This window comes from Bufo gargarizans, chromosome 4, assembly GCF_014858855.1.
Source record: "Bufo gargarizans isolate SCDJY-AF-19 chromosome 4, ASM1485885v1, whole genome shotgun sequence".
Lineage (NCBI taxonomy): Eukaryota > Metazoa > Chordata > Amphibia > Anura > Bufonidae > Bufo > Bufo gargarizans.
The window spans coordinates 479,147,749-479,175,445 of NC_058083.1; the positions used below are offsets into that span (position 1 = coordinate 479,147,749).

The 27,697-nt window shown below is 43.5% G+C and overlaps 1 protein-coding gene across 1 annotated transcript in view; it reads right to left on the reverse strand.

The window, feature by feature from the left end:
* The window catches only part of DDX6 (DEAD-box helicase 6), a 38,520-nt gene extending 12,938 nt beyond the window's left edge, over positions 1 to 25,582 (reverse strand). Inside the window, exons 1-9 of the mRNA XM_044289090.1 lie at positions 25,374 to 25,582; positions 16,544 to 17,013; positions 8,859 to 8,922; positions 8,474 to 8,578; positions 8,252 to 8,381; positions 7,727 to 7,873; positions 6,346 to 6,440; positions 5,335 to 5,457; positions 3,685 to 3,813 (exon numbers count right to left, since the gene is read on the reverse strand). Coding sequence (XP_044145025.1) covers positions 3,685 to 3,813; positions 5,335 to 5,457; positions 6,346 to 6,440; positions 7,727 to 7,873; positions 8,252 to 8,381; positions 8,474 to 8,578; positions 8,859 to 8,922; positions 16,544 to 16,740 — 990 coding nt within the window. The 5' untranslated portion in view covers positions 16,741 to 17,013; positions 25,374 to 25,582. The remainder of the gene's footprint in view (positions 1 to 3,684; positions 3,814 to 5,334; positions 5,458 to 6,345; positions 6,441 to 7,726; positions 7,874 to 8,251; positions 8,382 to 8,473; positions 8,579 to 8,858; positions 8,923 to 16,543; positions 17,014 to 25,373) is intronic.
* Between the last annotated feature and the right edge of the window lie 2,115 nt (positions 25,583 to 27,697).

Genomic DNA, 27,697 nt, shown 5'->3' on the forward strand with positions numbered 1-27,697 from the left:
TGACTCCTTCCTTGGAAGCAGAAGAAAACTTCTTGCAAATGGGAGTCCAGCTGAATTCCTAAGAAAATGCAAACTTGAGAAGGGATTTGGTATGATTTTTTTCCAATTTATTTTTATCCTAGATTTTGCAAAGTGGAGCAGAGGAATTTTATATCTTTTTCTAGCCTCTTTTGATTGAGACTTTAAAAACAGACAATCTTACAAAAGCCGCTTCTTCTGCTACTACTTTGGTAAAGACTTTGGGAGCCTGAGAAACCCCCAAAGAGCAGCACTCTGTATTGGAGATGCAGTAACTCTCCCTGGACCCAGACTGCTGTTCTTAAAAACTTTTGGGAGAAAGCATGGATTGGAACATGGTAATATGCATCCTCCAGATTCAAGCTTGCCATCCAGCAATCCTGGAAGAGGAGATTTACAGTTGATTTTATCATCTTCATACAAAAAAAAAAAATTGTAAACCAGAGATTTGTTTATTTCTTTTTAGATTTGAAATCACTCTGAATGTTCCATTGGGTTTCTTAACCAAGAATAGGAGGGGAATAAAACCCTTTGCCCCTCTGTTTTGGGAACCGGGCAAACTACCCCTTTGTCCAAGAGGGAGTTAACTTCTAACTCCAAAGCATTTCTTCTTTCTGGATTTTTGGGACAAGCTGTCTGGGCAAAAAAATAATCTGGTGGATGAGAAAGAAAATGGATTCCGGCTGGAATTCTTATCACACTTAAGATCCATTTGTTCTGAGAAATGGCCCTCCAGGCTGGGAGAAACTGAGACAGACAGTCAGTCCCCCTCCCTCCACCTGAGATCTGGCATCATTGTTTGTCCTATGGTCCATTGTCCTGGGGGTTGAACAAAACCCTAGATCTTTTAGGAAATTTCTCCCCATCTCTGTCACCCTGCCTACTCCCTTGTCTTTTAAAACTGGCCTGGGATTTACAAAAGGAAGCTTTCTGAGGAACCGGGAAACACCTCTTATCTGGGGCCCTCTCCAGGATTTCATCAAGTGAGGAACCAAACAACCTAGAACCCTCACATGGAAGAGAGCAAACTCTAGACTTAGAACCCTGATCCCCCTTACGTGATTTAAGCCAGATAGCCCATCTAGCTGCGTTCGACATGGCAGCTGCTCTGGCAGAAAAACTGATCACATCAGCAGAGGCGTCCGCCAGAAAGTCTGTGGCTTTAGAAAAGGTAGGGAGGAAAGATAGTAATTCCTCTCTAGGTCTTTTGTCCTTAATATGCAACTCCAGCTGATCTAACAATAAGGTTAAGGACCTGGAGACCCAAGAGGCGGCAATGGCCAGCCTAAGACTTGTTGTAGCAGACTCCCAAGCAAGTCTAAGATAGACGTCTGCTTTTTTTATCTAACCGATCTCCTAAGCAGCCCAAGTCATCAAATTGTAGAGCAGATTTTTGGGCTATTTCAGCTACCAAGGCATCTACCGTGGGGGCTCTGTCCCAGACACCTGCTACTGACTCCTTACAGATATTTTATTTTTACAAAATTAGGAATGAAAAATTTTAGAGCAGAATTTTTCCATTCTTTTCTGATAAGGGCTTCCATATTTTTACGAACAGGGAAAACTATGCCTTTTAGGGCCGAGACCCTCAAAAAACTGGTCAGCAATAGATTTAGGTTGTTTTACATCCTCTAATTGCATGGTGGGTTTTTTTCCTTTTTTTTTTTTCTTTTTGCTGTTAAAAAAACTTTTGCATGGTGGTTTTAACAGCTTTAAGTAAAGGCTCGGTATCTTCTGGTGGAAAAAGAGCCCCCCCCTCGCTGAATCATCATCTGAAGAGAAGAAATAATCTGATGTGGCCTGGCCGGATTCTCTATCCTGGTCTTCCCCAGAAAAATCTGAATCTGAGTCCTTATTATAGGTAGACCTTTCTGGAGACCCTGGGAGACTCTGTCCGAGTGATTTAATATAAGATTTAACTTCTGACCATACCAAGGCCTTAATATTTCTGGATAAGCTGGATATTTCTCTATATCCAACTTATCTATACATGCTTGACATAGAGGTTTAATATAAGAGGCTGCTAAGGCTACTCTACATCCTCCACATTCTTTATGTTTAGTCTTTCCAGATTATTTCTTTGGTGTTTTTGCTACCTATAACAATAAAGCAAAACCGCCAAAATGAATTAGAAAATAAATCTCACCCGTAGTAGAGTCAAGCTTCCGCACTCCTTAGGACCAATACCGGGCTTGTGGGCCGGCGCGCCCTGTATCACCTGGTTCCGACATGCTGGTGGAAACCCAGATCCTGCACAGCAGTGTGCACACAAGACTGGCTGCCTTCTCCTGCAGCCAGTTTTTAAAACGCACCTCAGCTCCTTTTAACCCTAGGCCCAAAAACACCTAATCCAAAGCATGAGGATACCCACACCTCTTACGGCCCTGCAATGAGATCATTGAGCCGGAAGGGGCCGTCCCGGCACGCATGCACAGAACACGAGAGAAGCACACCCCGCCATCTAGGAAGCGGGACGCCAGGCACCCCGCTGTAATGGACCAGGAGTCGCGTGAACACGGCCACAGCGGCTCCCCAATGAGGCTTGGGAGGAGGCAGAGCAGGCTCAGGCAGCTGCTCCCCCAGGAGACTGACACCACCAGGGATAGGTCCCTTTACGGTGTAGTAGACCCGGGCCTCCCCAGCCTCCAGAGGTGAGAACCAAGCAACCGTCGGAGCCAGAGCTCCTCCAGTACCTCCTATCTGGAGGACAGGAAACCTGAACTGAGGTGTGGTGGGGGGTGTGAACCATTTTAGCTCTTCAGGTTTCCTGTCCTGGATGGGCTGTCTTAGGCTTAGTTCACACGAACGTGTGTGATCTGTGGCCGTATTGCGGCCCGCAAATCGCGGGTCGCAATACACGGCCACAGTTCCGTGTGCATTCCGATTCACGGATGCGGACCCATTCACTTCAATGGGTCCGCAAATCCGGAATAGCGGAACGGCCGCACGGGACGGGACCCCTCGGAAGCACTACGGAGTGCTTCCGTGGGGTTACGTCCCGTACCTCCGTTCCGCAAAAAGATAGAACATGTCCTATCTTTTAGCGGAACGGGCGGATCGCGGACCCATTAAAGTGAATGGGTCCGCGATCCGATGCGGCTGACCTACGGCCGGCGATCGTGCATTGCGGCCCGCTGTTTGCGGGCCGCAGCACGAGTCACACACGTTCAGTGTGAACTCGGCCTTAGTCGCATGGGTGCAGTCATGGGTGAGGAGAAAAAAAACTAAAAAAAAAAAACTGGTAGCCTAAGGATTAATCCATTGGATATTTGCGTTGGTGCTTTAATAATGCCTGTTGGCAGCACATGTGCAAACAGCAATATATAGTGCCCAACTTTTAACACCCAAGCTTAACAGAAGTCTGTTTTGCCACATAAAAGCGCTTCCGTACTTTCACTACGGAGTGAAAACTTAACCCACTTTGAGTAAATCCTTACACAGCAGATCGACCACATGACATTTTAGCTGTGTACTGCAATTATTTCTGCATAACTTACTGTACAAACAGGAAACAAGATAAGCTAGTTTTATAACGGTTACAACGCGTAGTTACTTTCCATTATATTCTGAATATGCAAATTCCACACCACAGTGATCTGATCACAAAAGATCTAAAGTTGATTTACATACATCTTCATACAGGAAAATTGTGACATTCATACTTACTCTTGAAAAAAGTGTATTCAGGCAGTGAACTTTTTGCCTTTCTGTCACATAGGCATAGTATTGCGTTACCCCCTTCAGTGTTAGTTCCTCCATAAGGTTAATTTCATATGGTTTTTGCAAATGAGAGGACTACAATGGGAGAAATGGCAAAGATTAACAGACTGGACGATTGTGAAAATACTGTAATTTAGGACACCAAGTACCTTAAAGGCTATGGATAACTTTCCCTTTTAGATATTCATTTACATGTATTTTGGCCCAAATACCTTTTTGCTATAGGGTGTAATTAAACACTGGCTTCTGCAGCTTGTTTTATGGTACATAGCAAGCTGCAGAATACTGTTGAATTGTGAATGACAAGCTCATTCTGCAGCCCCTCTGACCTCTTGATTTGGTCACAAATCCGCTTAGAATTCTTTCAGGAGAGGAAAGGGGCTGGAGAATCAGTTATCAGACCAGATACATCACAGAACAGCCTTCTGCAGCTGCTAAGCACTGTGAGATCTAGAAGCTGCAGAAGCCAAAATGTGTCAACATTCAATGCAACAGAAAGGGCAGGTGGCACAATACGATCACCACTTCCAGAGTATCTGGGGATAATTTTGTTTTAATAAGTGTAAAAATATTTGTAATTATGGGCTAAACTACAAGCGTTAGTTTTCATAGAACAACAAGTTCATAATTAAAGCTCCAATTCGGAGCCAACTGCTCCTACACAGGTGGAGATTTGCACCATTATATCACTGCCACCATTATGAGGTGCAGTGTCTTAGATGACCGTATGTTTGAATGGTCTCACCAGTTGTGCTCCGTCCACTTTATACCAACAATAAAGTCAGAAAGATAAATTAATATACCAGGACCGCCTCAACCAATGGTTAAAGGGGTTCTGCAGTTTGTTTAAACTGATGTTCTATCCTCTGGATAGATCAGCATCTCATCGGAGGGGGTCCGACACCCAGGATCGCCAATCAGCTATTTGAGAAGGCAGCAGCGCCGCGGCCTTCTCAAACAGATGAACAGCAGGGGTTCCGGGTGTCAGACCCCCGCCGATCAGATGCTGATGACCTATCCTGAGGCTAGGACATGAATATAAAGCTGGCAACTACCTTAATGTTATGCAAAAATTTCTTGCTACATGCAATTATAAAAAAAAAAAAAAAAGTCATCCTGGGTCCTTGTAGGTAGCCTATTTGGGCGGTGGGATGATCACCTGCCGTACCCACTAGTAAAAAAATTAGATAAATATCAATTAGATATCTGATAATGTCCACAAGATATCCACTATTGATGGAGGGAATGGAAAGGACACCTCCCACCAAGTATTCTCTATAAAACCAGGATTGCAATTTAGATTTTTTTTATTTTATTTAATATATCTTATTTTATGTCAAATTTCCTGCTACATGCTTTGTTACCTTCACTGTAATCACTAATCAAATATTATATTACATTTTATTGTAATCATACCTCATACTACCACTAATTGTCTTTACTAACTCTTGGTTGAGCCGTTCCTGGCATTTCACATCTTAAATTGTATTTGAGATGGACTTTTATGGGCCAATGTGAAAATTTACTCAAAAGTCTACGGTTTCAATTAATATGCATTTCAAACCGACAACTGCTGCAAAGAAAAACAAAACCTACCATAAATTTCTGTACACTGAGGGGAAAAGTGGCTGAATAAAGAAGAATCTGCCTGTTTTTAGGTAGCGTACTAATTATATCTTCCATTATCTGCACAAAATCTTGAGAAAGCAGTTTGTCCGCCTATATAAAAAACATAAGTAACGGTAATTTAAGGATTAAAGACAGCAAGAACAAAACAAGCAGTGAATTATCCAACCTCCACACTACATCAGCGTACAGCACATGCATATGAACCAGGGTACTTGCAGTCTATTCAGTTTCTCTCAGTTATACACTACATTAGGAAGAAAAAAAAATAACTGAAAAGCCATACCGTATTTTTCGCCATATAAGTGGGGGAAAAATGTCAGTGTGTCTTAGGGGATGAATTATGGAAGCACTTGTTGGTACGAGAGGACCAAGGAGCAGTGAATGTAGCGCTCCCTGTACTCACCAGTCCCTGGTCTTCTCCTGCAGGGCTCTGCACAGTGAATACGTCTGCACGCTGTGACCTTACACTGTGCGACATGGGGTCACAGCAAAGCACGCCAGGAAGAGCGCTGCATATCAGGAGTGGTAGCGGGAAAAGGAGCAAGTTGATTTTTTTTGTCCGATCTGAGGTCTGATTCAATTTCAAGTCTTATTAGCATGGGGGTCTGATTTGGGGGTCTTAAGAAGAGTTCTGATCGGGGCCCTGAGCTAATGCCTGATAAAAATAAAAAATTATATATATACTGCTGAAGATTACTTTTTAGGATCCCCCCCACCACACAGTATAAAAGGAAGATAATATGAGGTCCCCCTCACCGTCCCGTCCCCCCCCCCCCCAAAATAAAAACTAACTGTTGCGCAAGTAGACTAGCTCTGATCACACACACAACTTCATATCTTTGCACTTTTGTTTGTTTGCGTATACAACCCAAGTTAAGGGCTGTAAAAACAATGAAAGGACACATTAAAAGCTGAAAACATTTTGTTTATGGCACAAGATGGAACCATTAACAATGAAAAGGTTATAGAAATAATTACCTCATCCAGAACTATCATCTGAATGTGGTCAACTTTAGCTACACCTTTTTTGATAAGATCCAGAATCCTCCCTGGAGTAGCAATCACCACATGAACTGCGGGGAATAAAAAGAAAATGTTAGAAAGTCACAGAAGACAATTTAAATCCCATTTTAAAGTGGATCTACCGGCTTAATACGCTTCCTAAGTAGCGGCATATAACTACAGGTCTTTAATACAAAAACAGTGCTCTGTTCAGCTACAATGATCACAAAAAAATAAAATAAATACACCTGACATAATTTGAGTCCGGTGTAATCATAAGGAGCGCACTCCCCCCTGTATGCACTTTTAGCAAACTTTTGATGAGGCAGCCAACACCTTTTTATAAGAAAATTACCTATTTACATTTTTTCCACATGACTGTCCATATTTACAAAAAAATCTATTTTAAATCCTGCAGTTACCACTAGGGTTAATAACTTAAAAAATGAACTCTACTGTAAAAAAACTTACAGAACTCGAGGTCTTTTGAAAGTTTTTTTACAGTACAAATTAATTTATGAAGCTATTGCGCAAAGTCTTTCGAGACTTCGCGAAGCAATAACTTTGGCTCATCGGAGCCAATACATTCTAACAAAGCTCCTGCTCCGTAAAGTATTCTAACAAAGCTTTTGCGAATAGACTTGGGATGTTGCACCCGAAGTCGATTTGCTCATCCCTATTTAACACACTGGCCATGAGGACTAAAACATGTCAATTCTTGTTCTGTACTAGTAACTTTTCAGCAGCCATCTCATTGTAACCACAGGCAGGATTACAATGACAGGTATAATATATGTATAGATAATGAAGGTGATATCACAGCTTGTCTGCTCCCTTCTGACCCCTGCACAGATCATGCCTAGAGAACTCTACCACAGCAAATATTGACATATTTTAAGCCTAGTGGCTGCTGGGAAAACTGCAGGATTAAAATAGAAACTCAATTTAAAATAGGTCATTTTCTAAATACACGTTCACATTAAGAATTAGCATAATTTGGTGCAAGAGCCTTAATTAACTCGTCAGATAAAGACCCAAAAAAAAAGTAAAAATTCGTTCCGTGTCAAAAAACCCTCCTCTAAGCTCATGCACAAAACTGTATCCGTTTGCATCCTGCACTTTCCGCAGCCTCTGTGGTAGAACTGCCTATTCTTGTCCCCAAAATGGACAAAAATAGGACAAGTTCTATCTTATTTGCACAACAGCCTCTAGGATCTACAGACTGAGGGCCACATTTTTTTCCCAGCCCTATTGAAATGAAAGTGTCCGCATTCGAATGGCAAAAATAAAAATATGGATCGGATGCATGGAGCCTAAATGACAACTCAGTGGAGCAATTTCAGTTAACAGAAAATACCTGTATCATCCAGCCTCATTATGTCATCTCTTAAATTGGTGCCTCCGGTTGTTGCCATCACTTTGACTCCACCCATATGCTTGCTGACTTGGATGCAGATCTGACTGACCTGAAGAGCAAGTTCTCGAGTGGGTACAATCACCATTGCTGTAAAGGGAGAGTAAAAAAAAAAACGCAAAAACAATTAGAGAAGTTTTTTTTACACAATATTGCTGACGAATATTTTTGGACTCCCAAAGGGAGAGTTCACACCACTTATTTTTCAGCTGAACAGAAAGAAAAAAAAAAAAGTGGCCATTTGACCCATTTCCCTCAGATTTTTTTTTTTTTAGAAGGAAATAACACAGATCTTAGATGGAAATGGCTAATATAGATGCAAATAAGCATAACTGATGCACAGGATCCTTTTTTCTACAGGATCTGTGTTCTACTTTATTTTTCTGTTCCTATGATGGATCAGAAGAGAGGGGGGGGGGGGGAGAATAGTGATGTGAACTCAGCCTTACTTGGTAGAGCGATTCTAACCTTGTATGCAGTCTCTCTTTAGATCTATCCGTTCAAGTAAGGGAATGAGGTAGGCTCCACTCTTGCCAGTTCCATTTTTTGCTCTAGCCAAGATATCCCTACCAGACAATGCAATAGGAATGCTTTCCTCCTAGGAAAAAAAAAAAAAAGTCACATGGTAAAGACCATTGTTTTTCTGTCTAAACAGCCTATTTAGTTTTTTTGTTTTGTTTTTCTTCAAACCTGAATTGGGGATGGTTTCTCCCATCCCATTTCGAAAATCCCCATGAGCAGCTCTCGCTTTAAACAGTAATCTTCAAACTCATTGCCTTTTGTGGAGGTGACATCCTGGAGACAATATGAATGTGTTCATCAAGAGGAAATAGAGAAAAGAAAAAAAAGAAAAAGAAAAAATTCCCATCAAGATGTAAAAGACATTTCACAACGAAAACATGGAGGCACAAGGGTAATGCATAGTAGAAGAACTGCAGCATGTCACAGGAATACACCGCTGCCAGTGCACATGCTGGTGTGTGTTTACAGGCGACTGTCAATGTGAACAAACCAGCTATTTTGGATAACCTAAATCCATTAATAGGATTTGTCTCAGAAGTAAATGCAGTCTTACCGAAGTCTTTATTCGAAGATCTTTTGGTGGGAGTTTTAACGTCTTCTTCCAGTCATCACCAGGTCTACAAGGTAAAACAATGACATGTTACGGTGTTCGATGACCAATTTTCAACCAGCTCAGGGCTCCACATTACACTCTTCTCTGAAACGTGACACTCTCCTAACATACCATATTTTTTGCCTTACAAGACGCACTACCCCCCCTCCCCAACCCAAATTGGGAGAAAATTTAGTGCATTTTAAGGGTTGAATACTAATGAGCGCTTCCATTATGGAGGCACTCATTAGTACAAGAGCTCCGGGAAGAGGTGAAGGCAGCACTTCCCAGACTCTGTACTCACCGCTTCCTGCTCCTCGGCCACACGCTGCGTCATCGTGCTGTGACCTCACTGTGCGGCATCCGGTCACAGCACAGGGCATAAGAGCCAGAGCAGGATCCCCAGAGCGGCAGCCGGAGAAGCATTTATAGTTTGTCTAATGTGAGGTCTGAATAGGTGTCTTAACATGCTGGTCTGATCTGAGCTCTGAATAGAGGTCCTAACATTAGGAGTCTGACCTAAGGTCTAATTGGGGGTCTTATTAACATTGGTGGCTGAGCCGTGGTTCTTATTTTTCTCTTCTAAAACCTAGATGTGTCCTGTGGGCAGTTTCATCTTATAGGGGGAATAATACGGTAATAATCTTTACAATTAAACCAGTCCTTGCAACACATTAGAAAGTGGTCAATGGGGTTTTTTTCAGAAAGGAAAGCCACCAAATAACCTAACCTAGGGAACTTATTCTGTCTTAAAGGATAAAACAAAGAAAAATTCAACTCAAAATAAAATGTTTGGAGAAAATTCACAGTAAACATTCCAAATTGCCTACATTAACCCTTAGGCCTCATTCACACTTCAGTGTTTGGTCAGTGATTTCCATCAGTGATTTGTGAGCCAAAACCAGAAGTGGAGCCTCCACAGACATGAGGTAGAAGGGAAAGATCTGCTCCTGTTCTGTGTTTAGAGTTGCACCTGGTTTTGGCTCACAAATCACTGAAGTGTGAACGAGGCCTTAGGATACTGGATTTTTTTTTGTTTCCATTTCTCTTCCTTATTTTCCTTAAGCCATAACTTTTATATATTTCCGGTCACATGAGGGCTTATTGTTTGCAGGACAAGTTCTTTCTAATGCGACTATTAATTAGTACAAAATGTAGTGGGAAGCTGTAAAAAAAAAAAAAAAAAACTCCAAATTGGGTGGAATTACAAAAAAAAAAAAAAAAAAAACATTTTACAGGTTTTGTTCAGACTGAGTTTCATTTGCGTCAAAACTGACCAATGCCCTTCATTCTCTGGGTCAGTACAATTACGATACCTCATGTTTAGTTTTTTTATGTCTAAATGGTGTAAAAATAAATGTAAACTTTGATAAACATTTTTTACATCACCATATTCGACTTTTGATCACATTTTATTGGGGTAAGAAGCAATGACAAAAATGGCAAATTAGCCATTTTGCCCCTTTTACCGTTACGCCATTCACTGTATTGGATATTTTTTTAAATATTTTAATAGCATGGGGATTGTCAGTGGTAATGATACCCATGATATTTATTGTTATTTAGGTATTTTTTAAATATACGGAAAAGGGGTGATTCTAACTTGCCTATATACATTTTTTTAAATACATTTTGGATTTTTAAGCTCATATGACCCAATAATGTTTTTAAATTTTTAATTTTATTCCATCAGGGATCTGGTGGCCAAAATAAGAATTGCAGCATGAACACTAAGCCGGTCAGTGAGACTGTTCAGCGCAACTACCGATGCCCACAGTGGCCGCACGGGGCATCAGTAGGAAGGTTTAGATGCCGTGATCTCACTTTAAAGGGCTTCTGTCACCCCACTAAACTCATTTTATTTGTGTACTTATCCCTATCCTGCGATATTGCCATACATTATGTTATTAATAATTTTCGTTCAGTAGATTTAGCTAAAAACGTACTTTTAAAGATATGCTAATTACCTGTCTACCAGCAAGTAGGGAGTCTACTTGCTGGTAGCAGCCGCAGAAAACCGCCCCCTCCTTCTGTTGATTGACAGGGCCAGCCGCGATCTCCTCCTCCGGCCGGGTCAGCATTTCAAAAATCGCGCGCCTGCGTTGATTCGGCGCTGGCACTCTGAGATAAGGAGGCTCGCCTCCTCAGCACTCCCTCAGTGCGCCTGCGCCAATGACGTCACCGAAAGACAAGACAGAAGCCCTTTAATCAAGGCAGCTAAAGCCTTTAATTACCGCATTCGGGATTATTGCCGGTCACGGTAATTAGCAGCAGGTCTCTGCTGTTTGAAACAGAACTGCCGGTCATGGCGCACGCTGCACGTGCGAGTGGGCGCCATGTTTACACATGTCACCAGAGCCTTACAAGTACGGCGCTGTTAGCGAATGGGTTAAAGAGGTTGTCTGGTATAAAGACATGGATAACATCCTCAGGATAGATCATCAATATCAGACCAGTGAGGGTCCGACACGCATTTAGGCAGCCCTGGAAGGAAACTATACTGTGCATGGCATCCTGGGAGGCCAGTGCATATTGAACTTCCTGACTAACCATGGATTCAGATTTAACAACCGATGCGGTTTAGTGCCAGAAGATGGAAGACGTTTTGAACACAAGCCGCACATCCTGACCTTAACCCCTTAAGGACACAGCCTTATTTCACCTTAGGACCAGGCCATTTTTTGCAAATCTGACCAGTGTCACTTTAAGTGGTGATAACTTTAAAACGCTTTGACTTATTCAGGCCATTCTGAGATTGTTTTTTCGTCACATATTGTACTTCATGACACAGGTAAAATGAAGTAAAAAAAATAATTTTTTTTGCATAAAAAAATACCTAATTTACCAAAAATTGGGAAAAATTAGCAAATTTCAAAGTTTGTTTCTCTACTTCTGTAATACCCCTACAAATTGTGATGACTTTACATTGCCCATATGTCTACTTCATGTTTGAATTATTTTGGGAATGATATTTAATTTTTTGGGGATGTTTCAAGGCTTAGAAGTTTAGAAGCAAATCTTGAAATTTTTCAAAAACCCAATTTTTAGGGACCACTACAGCTCTGAAGTCACTTTGCGAGGCTTACATAATAGAAACCAGCCAAAAATGACCCCATTCTATAAACTACACCCTCAAGGTATTCAAAACTGATTTTACAAACTTCATTAACCCTTTAGTTGTTGCACAAGAGTTATTGGCAAATGGGGATGAAATTTGAGAATTTAATTTTTTTGCCTAATTTTCCATTTTAACTCATTTTTTCCACTAACAAAGCAAGGGTTAACAGCCAAACAAGACTATCTTTATTGCCCTGACTCTGCTGTTTACAGAAACACCCCATGTGTGGCCGTAAACTACTGTACGGCCACACAGCGGGGCGTAGAGTGAAAGGTGCGCCGCTTGGTTTTTGGAAAGCAGGTTTTGCTGGACTGGTTTTTTGACACCATGTCCCATTTAAAGCCTCCCTGATGCACCCCTAGAGTAGAAACTCCATAAAAGTGACCCCATCTAAAACTACACCCCTCAAGGTATTCAAAACTGATTTTACTAACTTTGTTAACCCTTTAGGTGTTGCACAATATTTAATGGAAATTAGAGATACAATTTAAAAATTTCACTTTTTGGGCAGATTTTCCATTTTAATATTTTTTTCCAGTTACAAAGCAAGGGTTAACAGCCAAACAAAACTCATTATTTATGGCCCTGATTCTGTCGTTTACACGAAACCCCCAATAAGTGGTCGTAAACTGCTGTACAGGCACAAGGCAGGGCACAGAAGGAAAGGAATGCCATATGGTTTTTGGAAGGCAGATTTTGCTGGACTGGTTTTTTTTGACACCATGTCCCATTTGAAGCCCCCCTGACGCAACCCTAGAGTAGAAACTACATAAAAGTGACCCCATCTAAGAAACTACGGGATAGGGTGGCAGTTTTGTTGGTACTAGTTTAGGGCACATGATTTTTGGTTGCTCTATATTACACTTTTTGTGTGGCAAGGTAATAAGAATTTTTTTTTTTTTGTTATTTACAACATTCATCTGACAGGTTAGATCATGTGGTAATTTTATAGAGCAGGTTGTCACGGACGCGGCGATACCTAATATGAATACAATTTTTTTTATTTATGTAAGTTTTACACAATGAATTCATTTTTAAAACAAAAAGTTTTAGTGTCTCCATAGTCTAAGAGCCATATTTTTTTAAAGTTTTTTGGCGATTATCTTAAGTAGGGTCTCATTTTCTGCGGGATGAGATGACGTTTGATTGGCACTATTTTGGGGTGCATATGACTGTTTGATTGCTTGCTATTACACTTTTTGTGACGCAAGATGACAAAAAATGGCTTTTTTTTTACACTTTTTTTACGGTGGTCATCTGAGGGGTTAGGTAATGTGATATTTTTATAGAGCCGGTCGATACGGACACGGCGATACCTAATATGTAAACTTTTTTTTATTTATGTAAGTTTTACACAATGATTTCATTTTTGAAACAAAAATAAATAAATCATGTTTTAGTGCTTCCATAGTCTAAGAGCCATAGTTTCAGTTTTTGGGCGATTATCTTGGGTAGGGTATGATTTTTGCGGGATGAGATGACGGTTTGATTGTTACAATTTTGGTGTACATGCGACTTTTTTGATCACTTATTACCTTTTTTGGGAAGTAAGGTGGGCAAAATTTCAATTTTATCATAGTTTTTTATTTTTATAGCGTTCACCGTTCGGGTAAAGTAACATGACCGTTTTATAGATCAGGTCGTAACGGACGCGGCGATACCAAACATGTGTTGGGAATTTTTTTTTTTTTTCATTTTTAATCAGTGATAAATGTGTTTGATTTCTACTTTATTTCCACTTTATTTCACTTTTTTTTCCCCAGGCCCACTTGGTTCTTGATGATCCGCTATTTTCTATTAATTGTACACATTTTATAATAACTAGTCTGGGGGGGGGGGGGGGGTTCTGTGGATGGCACTGTTATGGGGTGGGTGGGGGTCTGTGGATGGCACTGTTATGGGGTGGGTGGGTAATATGATTTATTAAATTCATGAAAAAGAATTAATAAAATCATTTAAAAAAAAAAGTATTTTAAAAGTATTTGGGCAAAAAGGCAGTTTCGGTTTCGGTCAAGGGGTATCCTGAATTTCCGGTTTCGGACCAGAATTTTTATTTCGGTGCACCCCTAGTAACAACCATACATGAAGGGTGCCTGACACAGGCTACTCAGTGGACCCTGGGTAGTGGGAGGCTCCAATCCTGAGCCGGGTGTTGTAGGGGCACTCACCGTGAACAGGTGCCATACACCAGAAGGCCAAAAAGCACAAACAGGGGTGAAAACCGCCGGGCGCCATCTTAGAGTCGGCATTGCCCCATTATATCCACTGTGCAAGCACCGAGAAGAGCACCAGCATGATGTCAAAACGCAAAGTCACGCCCCCCCACTCAGTCAGACATCATCAAAAGGCGGCTGGAGGGAAGCTCGTCCTAGCAATCGCTCCAGCTGCCATATTGCCACTCCGCATATAGCCCTCCTGGACCACCACAGGAGGGAACTTCACTGGGGCCACCAACATCGCTAGGGGCCCGGGCACAAGGAAGAGGGAGAGCTGCACAACCGGAACCAACCTGTCTGTACAGAAAAAAGCCTGCTGAGGTACGGACACTGCCAGGAACCCCATAGAACTCCCAGCACCTCCCTGGTCTTCCTTCCCTGGCAGGACAGGAAAAAAAAACACTGGTGATGAGGGGTAGGAGGTTTTAACCTCTGTTTGTTCATGTCCTATCATAAGAAGTCAGTCTCAGGATGTACACTATGACGCTGTGAGCTTCATGCCACCGCTGCACTACAGTAATACACTCGTATGATCTATGTGCATTCGGCCTTAAAGTGGTTTTCCTGCTTGCAGTAGCACCGCAGCCTTCTCCCAGCTTTTCCTGGGTCAAGTGATGACACGTGGCTAGGCGCAGATCAGCCATGAAGTGAATGGGGTGAGCGCCACACTAAGCACAGACACTTTACAATGTAGGGCGCTGTGCTTGGTAAGCTGTAAGAAATTAATGTTACGGCACTCACAGGAGCACCGGTGCCTTCTCAAACAGCTGACTGGTGGGGGTGCCGGACCCCCAACGATAAGATACTGATGACCTATCCAGAATTTAAAGGGGTTGTCCCAGTTATTTTTTTGTTCTGTTTCTAACTAGGATATGTTACAGCTTTCCAATTAACCCACTTTATCGCCAGTGGCTGGTTTCTCAGACTTACTGAGGGTCACATGACCTGTGATGTCAGCTTTTCTCCCTGCTCTGATAATGATAGTGCACAAGCCTTAGAGATTGGTCACTGTGCTGGCCACGTCCCCCTGCACTGCCGGCTGCTGCTTATTGCTCTCTCCCAGGATTCTTAACCCCTTCCCAGACTAAGGGCTGAAGTGTTTACTCTGTAGCTGCAGGCAGTGAGAAGACAAATGTTGGGCACAAAAGCTGAAGGAGAAGTTCAGCAGAGCATTGCAGGTAGGGGGAAGATCCTGTGTGTATCACAGTGTCATACAGCTGGGACTTTTAGTTCTACACATACAACATGCTGCCGAGTCTCCCAGCAGGCAGACATGTCACTCAGGGCAGTACTTTTATTCCCTCTCTTAGTGCAGGGGAAGGGGCACAGATAGTTATTTTTGCAAGTAAACAAAGGGCCAGAAGAGAACCAGGAAAATGAGGAAATAGATATTTTTGGCCTAAAACTTGCTTAGCTATATATCGCTGACCATCAGATTTACAGTGCTATATATTTTTTCGATAACAGACAACCCTGTCCTGGAAAAGCCCTTGTGCACCACCATACAACAAAATAAAATCACACGCACACTGGATTTTATTTTATACAGATTTGCGTGCATATATTTGCTGCATCTCTGCAACTGATCCAGGATTTTTTAGGCTTTTTACATGCAGATTTTGTTATGGATTTGATGAAAATTTCACCCCATTCATTGCAACGGGTGACATCCGTAAATGAAAATGGAGAGAAACTTCACACGTCGTAAATTTCAAAATCCGCACCACGGGTCACTTTACATGAAGAAAATTTCTGCAATCTGCAGAAGAGATTTTATCTGTTCTCATTTACTTAGGCAAGTTTCACATTTGCGGTAAACCACAACAGCCTGCTGGACCCGTGAACACCAGGGGCGCAACAGATATTGTCCAGCCTCATTCGCTATAAATGGGGATGAGCAGAGATCTGGCCGCGACCCAGCAAATAGGCCGAGGAGCAGCCGTATAAATACCACTACACACAGCAGTTTTCGTCCAGCCACTTATCGTGATATTTGCCGAGTAGCAGCCGAATCTCTGCCAGTCCCCATTGTAGTGGATGGGGCTGGACAGTATCTCGCCAGCGCATGGTATACACGTATCCGGCAGGCTGTTCACCACAAATGTGAAACAGGCCTTCGCAACAAAACAAATCCACATAATACATATCCTGTGTGCATAAGGCCTTACAATGGATTGAACAGATTCACAAGACGCCATCATACCCGAGCTAGTCGTCATACCTGGCCATGGGTGATCATTTTTATGATGCCTTTGAAAATAAAAACCTGGCACATGCAAAGAAGTGTGCAAGCCTGCTAAGCATATACTCACTTAATAGCGCTGCTCATGCTCTGTGCTTGCTGCTGACTTCCGTTATTGATTGTGCTGGCGTTTTTCAGCTGGCTTATTTGCTGTGTCTGCATTCCCCCACTTCCAGGCCCTTGGTTTGGTTTCACTGGGCCTCTCAATTGCCCATTCTGACTGGACAGACCCATTAAAACAGGGTTCTCTGTTCTTGTGGTGCTCATTTTGTTTTCTATTAAATTGTCCCTTTGAAAGTTTCTTCAACTTCAAAGTTTTGAGAGTCAGTACAGAGACTGTAATAACAGTTTATAGGACTCTTCAAAATGAAGAGATAAAGTCTCGCTCAATAAATGAGTCCTTGTTATTGCAACGCAAACAAGTGCTTGTTCTTGCTAAAGTCTTTGAAGTCACTTGTTCTGATGCACCAAATCAACTTTATATATATATAAAAAAAAAGCCCCCGGATGTAGATTTGACTTTAGATCTGTCAAAGCAACCTATAAGAAAGGGAAACAAATGTTAGTGCAGGAATGAAACGGATCCTTTGTATTCACTTACTCCAAAACCTACTGGGATGGTAGTTTTTAGTACACGTGATGGGGGAGGGGGGGCATTTTTTGCAGACTGCATGCGGACCTGTTCATTTCTAGGATGTCATCTGTGTACTGTCTGCATCAATGCGGCCATGTCTGTCCCGCCAAAAATAAAAATCAATTTTGCAGACAAGAGGCGGCTATTTTACAACAGGGTGGGACGGAAAACAGCGGGATGCACACAGTCTGTATCCACAGTTTGCAGATCCAGTTTGCGGAGCACAAAACAGATACTGTCGTGTGCACGAGGCCCAAGAAAGATTACCGTTTTCCCATTTCCAACTGCGCTGAATGCCTGGAAAATCTTTGTTCGATAGAAAGTTTTATTTTAAAGACATTTGTCAAAAAGAAAAACTCATCTGCTCAGAAGTGGCCACCAATCAGAATAGTGAAAAACAGCGCTTACATGGCTCCGTAGCACACCTACACATGAATGTAATGGAACCTTTGTTATTTTCTTTAGACTTGCAGAAGCAGGAAAAACAATGCTTAATTCATATGTAAATGGTCACTCACAAGTCCCCAGGAGCGGCGTTCAGTGTGTAGGAGCCCAGGCTGCTCCGCCTTCTTTCAGCGTTACTCCTCCTCAGCGTCATCCCCAAGTCTGGCTGGGATCTCGCACCGAAACACTGCTTCGCCAGGCCATGCACACTGATGCCCATTGTGGGCACAGCATCGTTTCAACTAGTGCTCATGCGCCAGCCTGGCGAAGCAGTGCGCAGGCACGAGATCTCAGCCAGACCTAGATACAAAATGAGAGCTAAAGTCCAAGTAACAGGAGAAATCAGTGTTAGAAATCAAGTCGGGAATAAGCAAGTAAAACCCGTTTTTACTTTCAGCGGCATTCACTGCATCACGATTTCTATCAGTGATATCTTCCCCTGTGCTACACATTTTGCTGTCATTTTGGTATTGTCTGAAAGCTTGGAATGTCAGCTTTCAAACAAGACCAGCTGCATGTTGCAGCTCAGGAGGTAGCATCTAAATCAGCCCTTCCCCCTCCAGTTAGCAACTTTTCCCACTGTCTGGAGCAGTCTACAGGCAGCAAGGCATAGCGCCGCAGGAGCTGAGCAGACAGATGTATAGGTTTATGAGAAGAGACTCAGTATATCCTATATTTTATTCATTAAAAGGGTTATCCTGGAAAAGATAATGACGACCTATCATCAGGATAGGTCATCATTATCACATCAGCAGGGGTCCGAATGTCGGCAGCCCGACCAATCAGCTGTTTCAGGAAACCTTGACACTCGCCGAGCACAGCGCTCCACATTGCATAGAGGCTGTGCTTGGTATTGCAGCTCAGACTCATTAACTTAAATAGGGAGCTGCAATTACGGTGACATTACATGTCCTAGGAAGAGACCGTGGCGGGGTGCCAGTCCCCTACAGATCTGATATTGATGACGTTCTATAGAGTTCAGACACCCACAGATAATGTAATCACATATAGTCATATGCAATTACTTTATGAGACGGGGAAACTGCCTTTAGAAGAGGGTGCATGCTTTATATTTAAAATGTCCCTAAAGCACAGGTAACAAACAAAAAAAAAAATTCCTGCCATTTCCAGCGCTGGCGCTCTGGTCCTCTTCTCCAGTCACAATACGTATAAGTATTGGAATGCATTGTAAAGGGGATAAGACCCCCAAAAGTTGAAGTCCCAGAGTGGGACATAATAAAAAAAATTAGTTTCGAGTAATAAAAAAACAAAAAAAAAAGTGCTAAAAAAATATATTTTTTTTGTCACCTTACATCAATAAAAGTGTAACACCGAGAGATCAAAAAGCCGTATGCCCCCAAACTAATCTAACCATCACCTCATACCGCTAAAACTGAGCCCCTAAGACAATCGCCCAAAAAACAAAAAAACTATGGCTCTCAGACTAAGGAGACTGAGGATAGGTCATCAATATACTAGAACTGCACAACTTTTCCAACAGCAAAATATATATACTAAGGCCTCATGCACACGACCGTTGTTTTTTTCCCGTGTGTTGTGCCGTTTCTCGTGATTTTCTGCGGGTCCGTTGAAAACTCTGCTAATGCACCGTTTGTCATCCACGTCCGTGATCCGTGGTTCCAGTCAGTCAAAAATATATAACCTGTCCTGTTTCCACGGAAAACGGTTCACGGACCCATTCAAGTCAATGGGACCGCTAAAAAACAGGAAGGCACACAAGATTGTCATCCGCGTCCGTTTTTTCCCTATCATTTGCATGGCAAATATGTCTTAGATTTTTTTTTTTTTACTTTCCTTTATGTCTGGTGTTCCTCCAAAAATAAAGGAAAACACACGAAAACAAAAACTGATCACGGAACAACGGAACCCCATTTTGCAGAACGGAACACAACAGTCATGTGCATGAGGCCTAAGGAGAATTTTTCTCATGAACTCAGCCGATAAAGTGATAGAATTTTGTGTAACCCAACAGACGGGCAATATTTCACCTATATAACAGATTGTGGTCACGAATGAGGGGTTTCCGAGTCCCTCCATGATGGTCCACCACTGCCCCGTCTACGTCAGCCCCAAAGACTCCAGGACCCTCAATCTCAGAATAGTGGGGTATCTGAGCGGTCGGCTCTCCCATGATCCGTTATCCATCATCTACCCAGTAGAGGATCTAGTCAATAAAAGCACAGGCTAGGTAATGGCTGCTGTGACAACACACAGACCTATAATTTTGTGACTACCTCACAAGGCAATGGCAAGGCATTAGAAACTTAATTAAAACAAAAATGTTGTCCTCTGACCTGTTAGAAAAGGTACACAATGTAACCAGTAGGGAAGATAATCTTAGCAGTGACTGTACTTGTGCATCAGCAGGGAGGTTATAATGCACAACTGTCATGTGACCAACACTGACTCTCCAAATAACACAGCATCTTATGTGTGGACAGGAAGCCAGTTTGTATTCCTGTGGGAGCCTCAATGTCAGTCTCATAAGAATGAATAGAAAAGTAACTGACTTCCTGCCCCGTGTCAGTTGGAGATCAGTGTGACGGTCACATGACACAGCTGAGGATCAGAAGGGAGGGAGACACCGGTAGGAAGATGACCTTCACTACAGTTTACATGCATCTAACAGAATAAACATTTTTGCGGGAGAGCTACTTTAAAAAACAAAAAAGTACATTAGAAAATGCCACACACAAGCAGAGATCCTGTTGTGTCTCACCAAAGGGGAACCTCAACTTCCACAAACCCCCCCAACAGTCTTCTAGCTTCACCATAAACCAGTAACCCGGCAGATATTTCTCAATAACCATCTCCAAATATAAGAGCGCCGATTTACTAGGCTAATCAGGCCAGAATTCATGAGCCTTCCGTGGGCACCACATATGTATTTCTTGGGCTAGACGAGAGGCTTAGCAGAAAAGAGCGCGACTCGATGGCCAGCATAAATCCGTATACATGATCCCGCACCTTCCAAGACAACTACCTTCTCAGTCAATATAGCTGTATGAAGGCTGCTTTGTTGCAGGAAGAGTTGTATTTTTTTATGGTACCATTTAAAAGGGTTTCCAGAGTTTGTTTTTTGTTCTGTTTTCTTTTACTGATGACCTGTCCTCTGGATAGGTCATGAGTATCTGATCGTGGGGGGCCGACACCTGGGACCCTTGCTGATCATCTGTTTTGAGAAGGCACTGGCGCTCCTGTGAGTACAGCGACGTACATTGTATAGGGGCTGTGCTTGGTATTGAATGGGGCTGAGTTGCTCCTAGACCACGTGAACGATAAATGTGATGTTACTGGCCTAGGAAAAGCAGAGAGAAGGCCGAGCACCAGCGCCTTCTCAAACAGCTGGTCGGCGGGGGTCCTGGGTGTAAGACCCCAATCAGATACTGATGACCTATCCATATAATATATATACCTTCCTTTAAATACCATATAACGTATTGGGAAACAATAGTCTGCACGATTGAATCAGGGGGGAATAAAAAAAAAAGTCATTGGACCAGATTTATTATGACTGACAGCTCACTCCATTAGGGACTTTTTCACTCCATTATTCTGACCTGAGCTAATGATAAATCTGGCCCATTGTTCTTTGAGTTTTGTTTTTCTAGAGTTTGCCGTGCAGCATAAATGTCAGCGAGTCAACACAATTACAGCAATACCAAACTTTGTTTTTTTAAACCAGTAAAACCTGACTAAAAACTGCTTCATGCTGCAATATTCTGACACCCGTAGGTTATTTTTCCATTGATGAGCCACGTGGCCGGCTCATTTGCAGGATGAGCTTTCAAGGTTACAATTTTTTATCTAGCGGATGTGAGTGCGGGATAAATAATGCGATCAATGACCTCAGTGTCCAAAAAAGTCTTATTGTTCAAATTATTTATCTGCTAAATGGCAGTGGTGGTGGGGAGGGGTTAAACTATAAAAACTAAAAATTTTAAAATGACAGATGCTTTTACATTTTTTCAGTCCAAATAATGCTCTGACCACACGGCACAGTCGTGTCCCGCTTGTGGCGTCCATGCAGGTCTAATGGCCACGTGGTATTGCAGGTGCCGACTAAACACTGCGGTCTCATTAGGCAGCCCGTACCCGCAACACGACCACACGGTGCAGTCACACCTTTAAGGCACCTGCGCATGGGTGCAGATTAAAAAAATAATAATCAGCTTTTTTTGTGTGGACTTGATGCGGTGTACATCAGATTTGTCTAGTCTCATACACTTTGTTGGTTCTGTATCACTCTGTGGTTTTTCCAAGTAAAATCTATGTGAAAAACTGTACGTATTCCACAACGTGTGCAGGTAGCCTTAGGGACTTTAAAATGCGATCATCTGAATAGTGCGGGGTCCTGTGCGCCTCGGTCTTACCCTCTTACACCTATTCAGAGGACGGTTATAACAGGCCTTCACCAGGCCCCTCACTGCCATGACAAACTGTCCGCACAGCACAATGACACTGCATGGGTAATGGGGGCACGGGATTGAGCCCCCTCCCTGTCTAGCTTCTTCAGTTATCCCGGCCATTACAGGCATATGTCAGCTGTATAACATTGCCAGCACCCACGCCACTCCCTTCACACCGCCATCTGTTCATTGGGCAGTCTACTGCCGCCAGTCACAAGAACATTTGGATAGAGTGGTGGTTATGCATGTCTGGTGCATTAGGGTACGTTCACACTTGCGTTGTTTGATTCCGGCAGGCAGTTCCATTGTTTGATCAGGAAAACTGTACGCAAACGCATGTCATTTGCAGACTGATCAGGATCCTGATCAGTCTGACAAATGCATTGCAATACCAGATCTGTTTTTTCCAGTTTCATCCAGAAAAACGGATCTGGTATTCATTATTTTTCATGTGCATGCGCAGACCTGGAAACCATTCGTTTTACCGGAACACTTGATCCGGCATACTGAACGGATTGCTCTCCATTTAGAATGCCTTGGGATTAAACTGATCAGTATTTTTCCGGTATTGAGCTCCTGTGACAGAACTCAATACCAGAAAAGAATAACTACTAGTGTGAAAGTACCCTTATACTGAAGACATTATACTGCATAGGGCACTGGGGTAGCCACAAAGACGCTATACTGTATGGGGATAATAAAATAAAAAAAACTCACCTTACCTGGCTGTGACGCTCTCCGCTGCAATTGCACAGCGCTACAGCCAGGGGAGAAGGAGACGCCCATGGAGAAAGACCCAGTCTCCTCCTCGTTGCTCCGATGCTAAAATTAACATACTAGGCGGGAGAATACAATGGGGACCACAGCAGGCGAACAGAACTGCGCCCAGGAAAAATATTAAGTGCAGTTAGATCCCTGCACTATGCGCTACGTAGCCTGATACTTCGTTTATAATGCCTGGACCCATGAAAGGTCCTCTTTAAAGGGAACCTGCCACCGGGATTTTGTGTATAGAGCCGAGGACATGGGTTGCTAGATCGCCGCAAGCACATCCGCAATACTCAGTCCCCATAGCGCTGTGTGCTTTTATTGTGTAAAAAACAACAACGATTTGATACATATGCAAATTAACCTGACATGTGTCCTGTATGTGAGAGGAGTCAGGGACAGGACTCATCTCAGGTTCATTTGCATATGTATCGGGTGCGGGAAAGAAGCGCAGCAAACACTTTCGATACTCACTCTCTCTGGTCTTCTTTGATGGGGCCTACGCTGCACTGTCCTGACCCCGTACAGCGTAAGGACATAGTGTGCGCACTATGACCTGACACTGCACGCTGTCAGTGCGAGAAGTCGGGCCCGGAGATGAAGAGGAGCCGCGGCGCAGGAGAGGCAAAGCGTTTTTTATTTTATTTTATTGATCTGAGGGCCGATAGGGGGTTAATAAAGGGCCGCCCTGAGGGCCGATAGGGGGTTAATAAAGGGCCGCCCTGAGGGCCGATAGGGGGTTAATAAAGGGCCGCCCTGAGGGCCGATAGGGGGTTAATAAAGGGCCGCCCTGAGGGCCGATAGGGGGTTAATAAAGGGCCGCCCTGAGGGCCGATAGGGGGTTAATAAAGGGCCGCCCTGAGGGCCGATAGGGGGTTAATAAAGGGCCGCCCTGAGGGCCGATAGGGGGTTAATAAAGGGCCGCCCTGAGGGCCGATAGGGGGTTAATAAAGGGCCGCCCTGAGGGCCGATAGGGGGTTAATAAAGGGCCGCCCTGAGGGCCGATAGGGGGTTAATAAAGGGCCGCCCTGAGGGCCGATAGGGGGTTAATAAATTCAGAGAGGGGGATAGTGTGGAAAATGGCATTTGGCACTAGTATATTATAAGAGTAAACTATAAATTGACTGCCAACTACTGGCTTTATTAATTTCTAATTTACATTTATAATATACTAGCGCCAAATGCAAATTTCCACCACCTCAGTGACTACAAACTAATACATATATTATGAGATATAAAATATCGGTATAAATTATCGGCTAGCGGCCTAAATGTTCACAGATTATCGGCTCTAATAAAATTAAAATTAAAATCAATCGGTCGATCCCTAGTTAGTGCACACATTTTGTTCAATTCACAAATAAACGCAGGTCACAAAATCTGGCAAAAATTAGAATAGAAAAAAGTTAAACCAGATGAAGCTCTGTATTCAGACAGAGGTCATGCTTCTGTCTTACCACCAACTTCAGCAGTTTTAGGCCTCATGCACACGACCACCTGCTGGCCGTGACTGTATTGTGGTCCACAATATACGGGCACCGTCAACGTGCACACATCGACTCGAATGGGTCCGCAATTCGGTGGGGAACAGAGGCACGGATTGGAAGCCAACGGAAGCACTTCGGAGTGCTTCCGGGGCTTTCTGTCCGTGCCTCTGGACCGAAAAAAAAGAGAAGCGCACGCACTACTTTTTCACTGTGTCAACCGATGCGGACTGCATTCAAGTGAATGTATCCGCTTCCACAGATAGCGTGCACACATCCGGTGCCCCTACACGGTCGTGTGCATAAGGTCTTTTCCAGATAAACACTTACCCCCTACCACAGGCCAGGAGATGTGTCCACTGCTCCATGATCCCCCACACATGTGCACTGCCACCGACACTGCCGAGGACAAGCGCTCACCTATCCCCAGCAGTTCCGTACAGTCCTAACGGGACCCCCTCTGATCAGACACTTATCCCCCCCCCCCCAGTGTACTTGGGATAAGGGCTTGTCATGCTTGTCACCCCCGTTACGCTCCGCCAAAAATACGGAACAAAACAGCGCAGCGAGCCAGTTTTCTGTTCAGTAAGACGCCGGACTCCATTACAGTCAATGGAGGTCTGAGCGTCTCAGTGACGTGCTGGGCTTGACAGTTCTATCGCTTCCATATAACGTAAGGGGAAACCGCACTGGTGTGAACACCGCCTCAGGGGCTGCAATTTGTGGTGAAACAGCGCAGAGGGACCCCTATGGTGTGACGGGGCCCAGGCCAGCAGGGTAAACATGCACCCCTCTCCATACACTGGGCACAGGAAGCCACTACAACCCCTATCGTGTCCTGCTAGGCCGCAACTGTCAGGCCATGCTGAGAGTTACATTTCAGACCAGCAGGAGATAGATATATACACACATACAGCCCACACATCTGTAAGACCCCCCATAAACCGACCATCGCCGACCAGCACTCCCACACAACCAACTGCGCCAGCCGCCGTGCGGACGGACTACGCCGCCATCATCCTCCTCCCGGGGGCTCCCCACAACCCCCACAGACAATCCTCCCTCCCGCTAGGCCCCACTCCACCACCCCGCCCGCTGCCCCAAGTCTATCCCCTTCCCCACAGGCCTCACACAACGCACCCCGCGGCCCGAACTCTTCCGATTCCTCAACAGCCGCGATGTCCTCTTCTTCAGACGGTGGCTCGCCGTTGATGGATTACTTCTCACTATTGGTAAGGTTTTTTTTCCTAGTTTTTCTTCCCTTTCTTTTATTTATTTATTTTTTTGTTTCTTCTCCGTGCGTTTTTCTAAGTCGAAGCTCCAAAATGGCTTCCTTCCTCCTTTAAACCCTCCCCGCGCCGCGCGTCTGGATCCTTCCGCCTTGAAGTAGCTTTCGTTGGCTTAGCTGAACGTCACCAGTACGTGTTACTGCGCGGACTATTTTTTTCCCCTTCAGTTAGGAACACTTCCGGAATAAACCAAACGTAGGTTGTGTGGGGGTGGGGGTTGTTTGTTTTCTGTTCATGGCGTGCGGCTGGTAGAGGTTTTGAATTTTAGGATAATATAATATGGAGGTTTTGTCAGGCACTTTTTATCACGCAGGCAGCTTGTTTCATGTACCTATGAGACTGTATTAAGGGGGTGAGGATAAATGGCGGCTCCTTAATATGGTGTAATGCGACCAGTAGGGAGAGTTATGAAGCTGGCCAATAGGAACACCATATGTGGACCATAGCAACCAATCATAGTGCAGCTTTCATTTTGTATTATGCTCTTAAAAATGAAATCCACGCAGTGATTGGTTGCTGGGGGCTACAAAGGCCTTTTTTTTTTTTCCTCTCCATTTAGATGGTTTATCATGACTATAGGTGGGCAGGGTTCTCATGGTGCTGCCATGCTGCTGTATGAGGGTATAAGTGTCTGACTCCTGGGGCCCAAGTTACCAGAGCAGGGGCCCCTGCCGATCAGCGCTGCCTTCTCCGTGTTTACCTCAGGCCCAGTGACGTCACGACTAGTATCAATGGCCTGGTCGGGGCTAAGCATAAGTTTAAAAAAAACTGCAGAGCGCCTTTAAGCCTCATTTACACGTCAGTGATTTACGGATGTGTGCTGTACGTGTTCTCTACGGACAGCATGCGTTCCCATTCATTTTAACATGTGTATTCGCACATCCATGTTTTAGCCTGTTCTGTGGGTCCGTCGTTTTAGCATGCAACGGAAGCATGCTCTATTTTGTCCGGATCCATCACACCCATTATAGCCTATGGATCCGTGAAAAACACAGACGCAACATGGGTGCCATCCATGTTTCACAGACCATTAGGAGGGGATGCTATGAAAATACATTTTCAGCTATACAGTGTCAGTGAAACACGGATGACACACGGATGAATCACTGACCATCTTCTCACAGTTTACATCATATACATGGACGTGTGAATGAGGCTTTACGTGACTGGCATCGCAATCTGAAGATGGGGCCATCACAGTATATTAGGAAATGAGCAATCGCAGGACAGCGAAATATATATGAGAAAACTGGACAACCCCTTGAAATCCTTCAGCAGGCTGCAATTTTTTTAACACCTGAAATCATTGAGCAGTAAATTCAAAAAGGGAAAATGTGATGGCACGGTCCACGTAGCGGTGACCACGTTGGGGATCATTTAATAACATACCTACGCCAGGTCTTGGTATAAAAAAGACCCCTGTTTACGACTTTTTAAAAGCCTGTGCGACAATATTTTGCTGCGCAGGTATTTTTACACCATCCTTGCCACTTGGGAGTTGGGCGGGGGGGGGCTGAGACAAAATTAACTAGAAACATAGAATGTGTCGGCAGATAAGAACCATTTGGCCCATCTAGTCTGCCCAATATACTGAATCCTATGAATAGTCCCTGGCCCTATCTTATATGAAGGATAGCCTTATGCCTATCCCATGCATGCTTAAACTCCTTCACTGTATTTGCCGCTACCACTTCTGCAGGAAGGCTATTCCATGCATCCACTACTCTCTCAGTAAAGTAATACTTCCTTATATTACTTTTAAACCTTTGCCCCTCTAATTTAAAACTGTGTCCTCTTGTGGTAGTTTTTCTTCTTTTAAATATTCTCTCCTCTTTTACCTTGTTGATTCCCTTTATGTATTTAAAAGTTTCTATCATATCCCCTCGGTCTCTTCTTTCTTCCAAGCTATACATATTAAGGGCAAGCTATACATATTAACTATATTAACTATTAAGGGCAAGCTATACATATTAACTAAAACACTGGTCTCTGTAAATGACCCCCTATAGTCTCTCATTTCTAGTAATTTCTGCAGCTAAAAATCCATTGCATTCAGCACAATGGGCTTGTGATGGCAGCAACACATGGGGAGACATTTAGGGTATGGAACTGATTTTCAGTTCCACAAAATTTGCAGTGTGTGAAGGCGCCCGTAGGCTACATGCACACGACCGT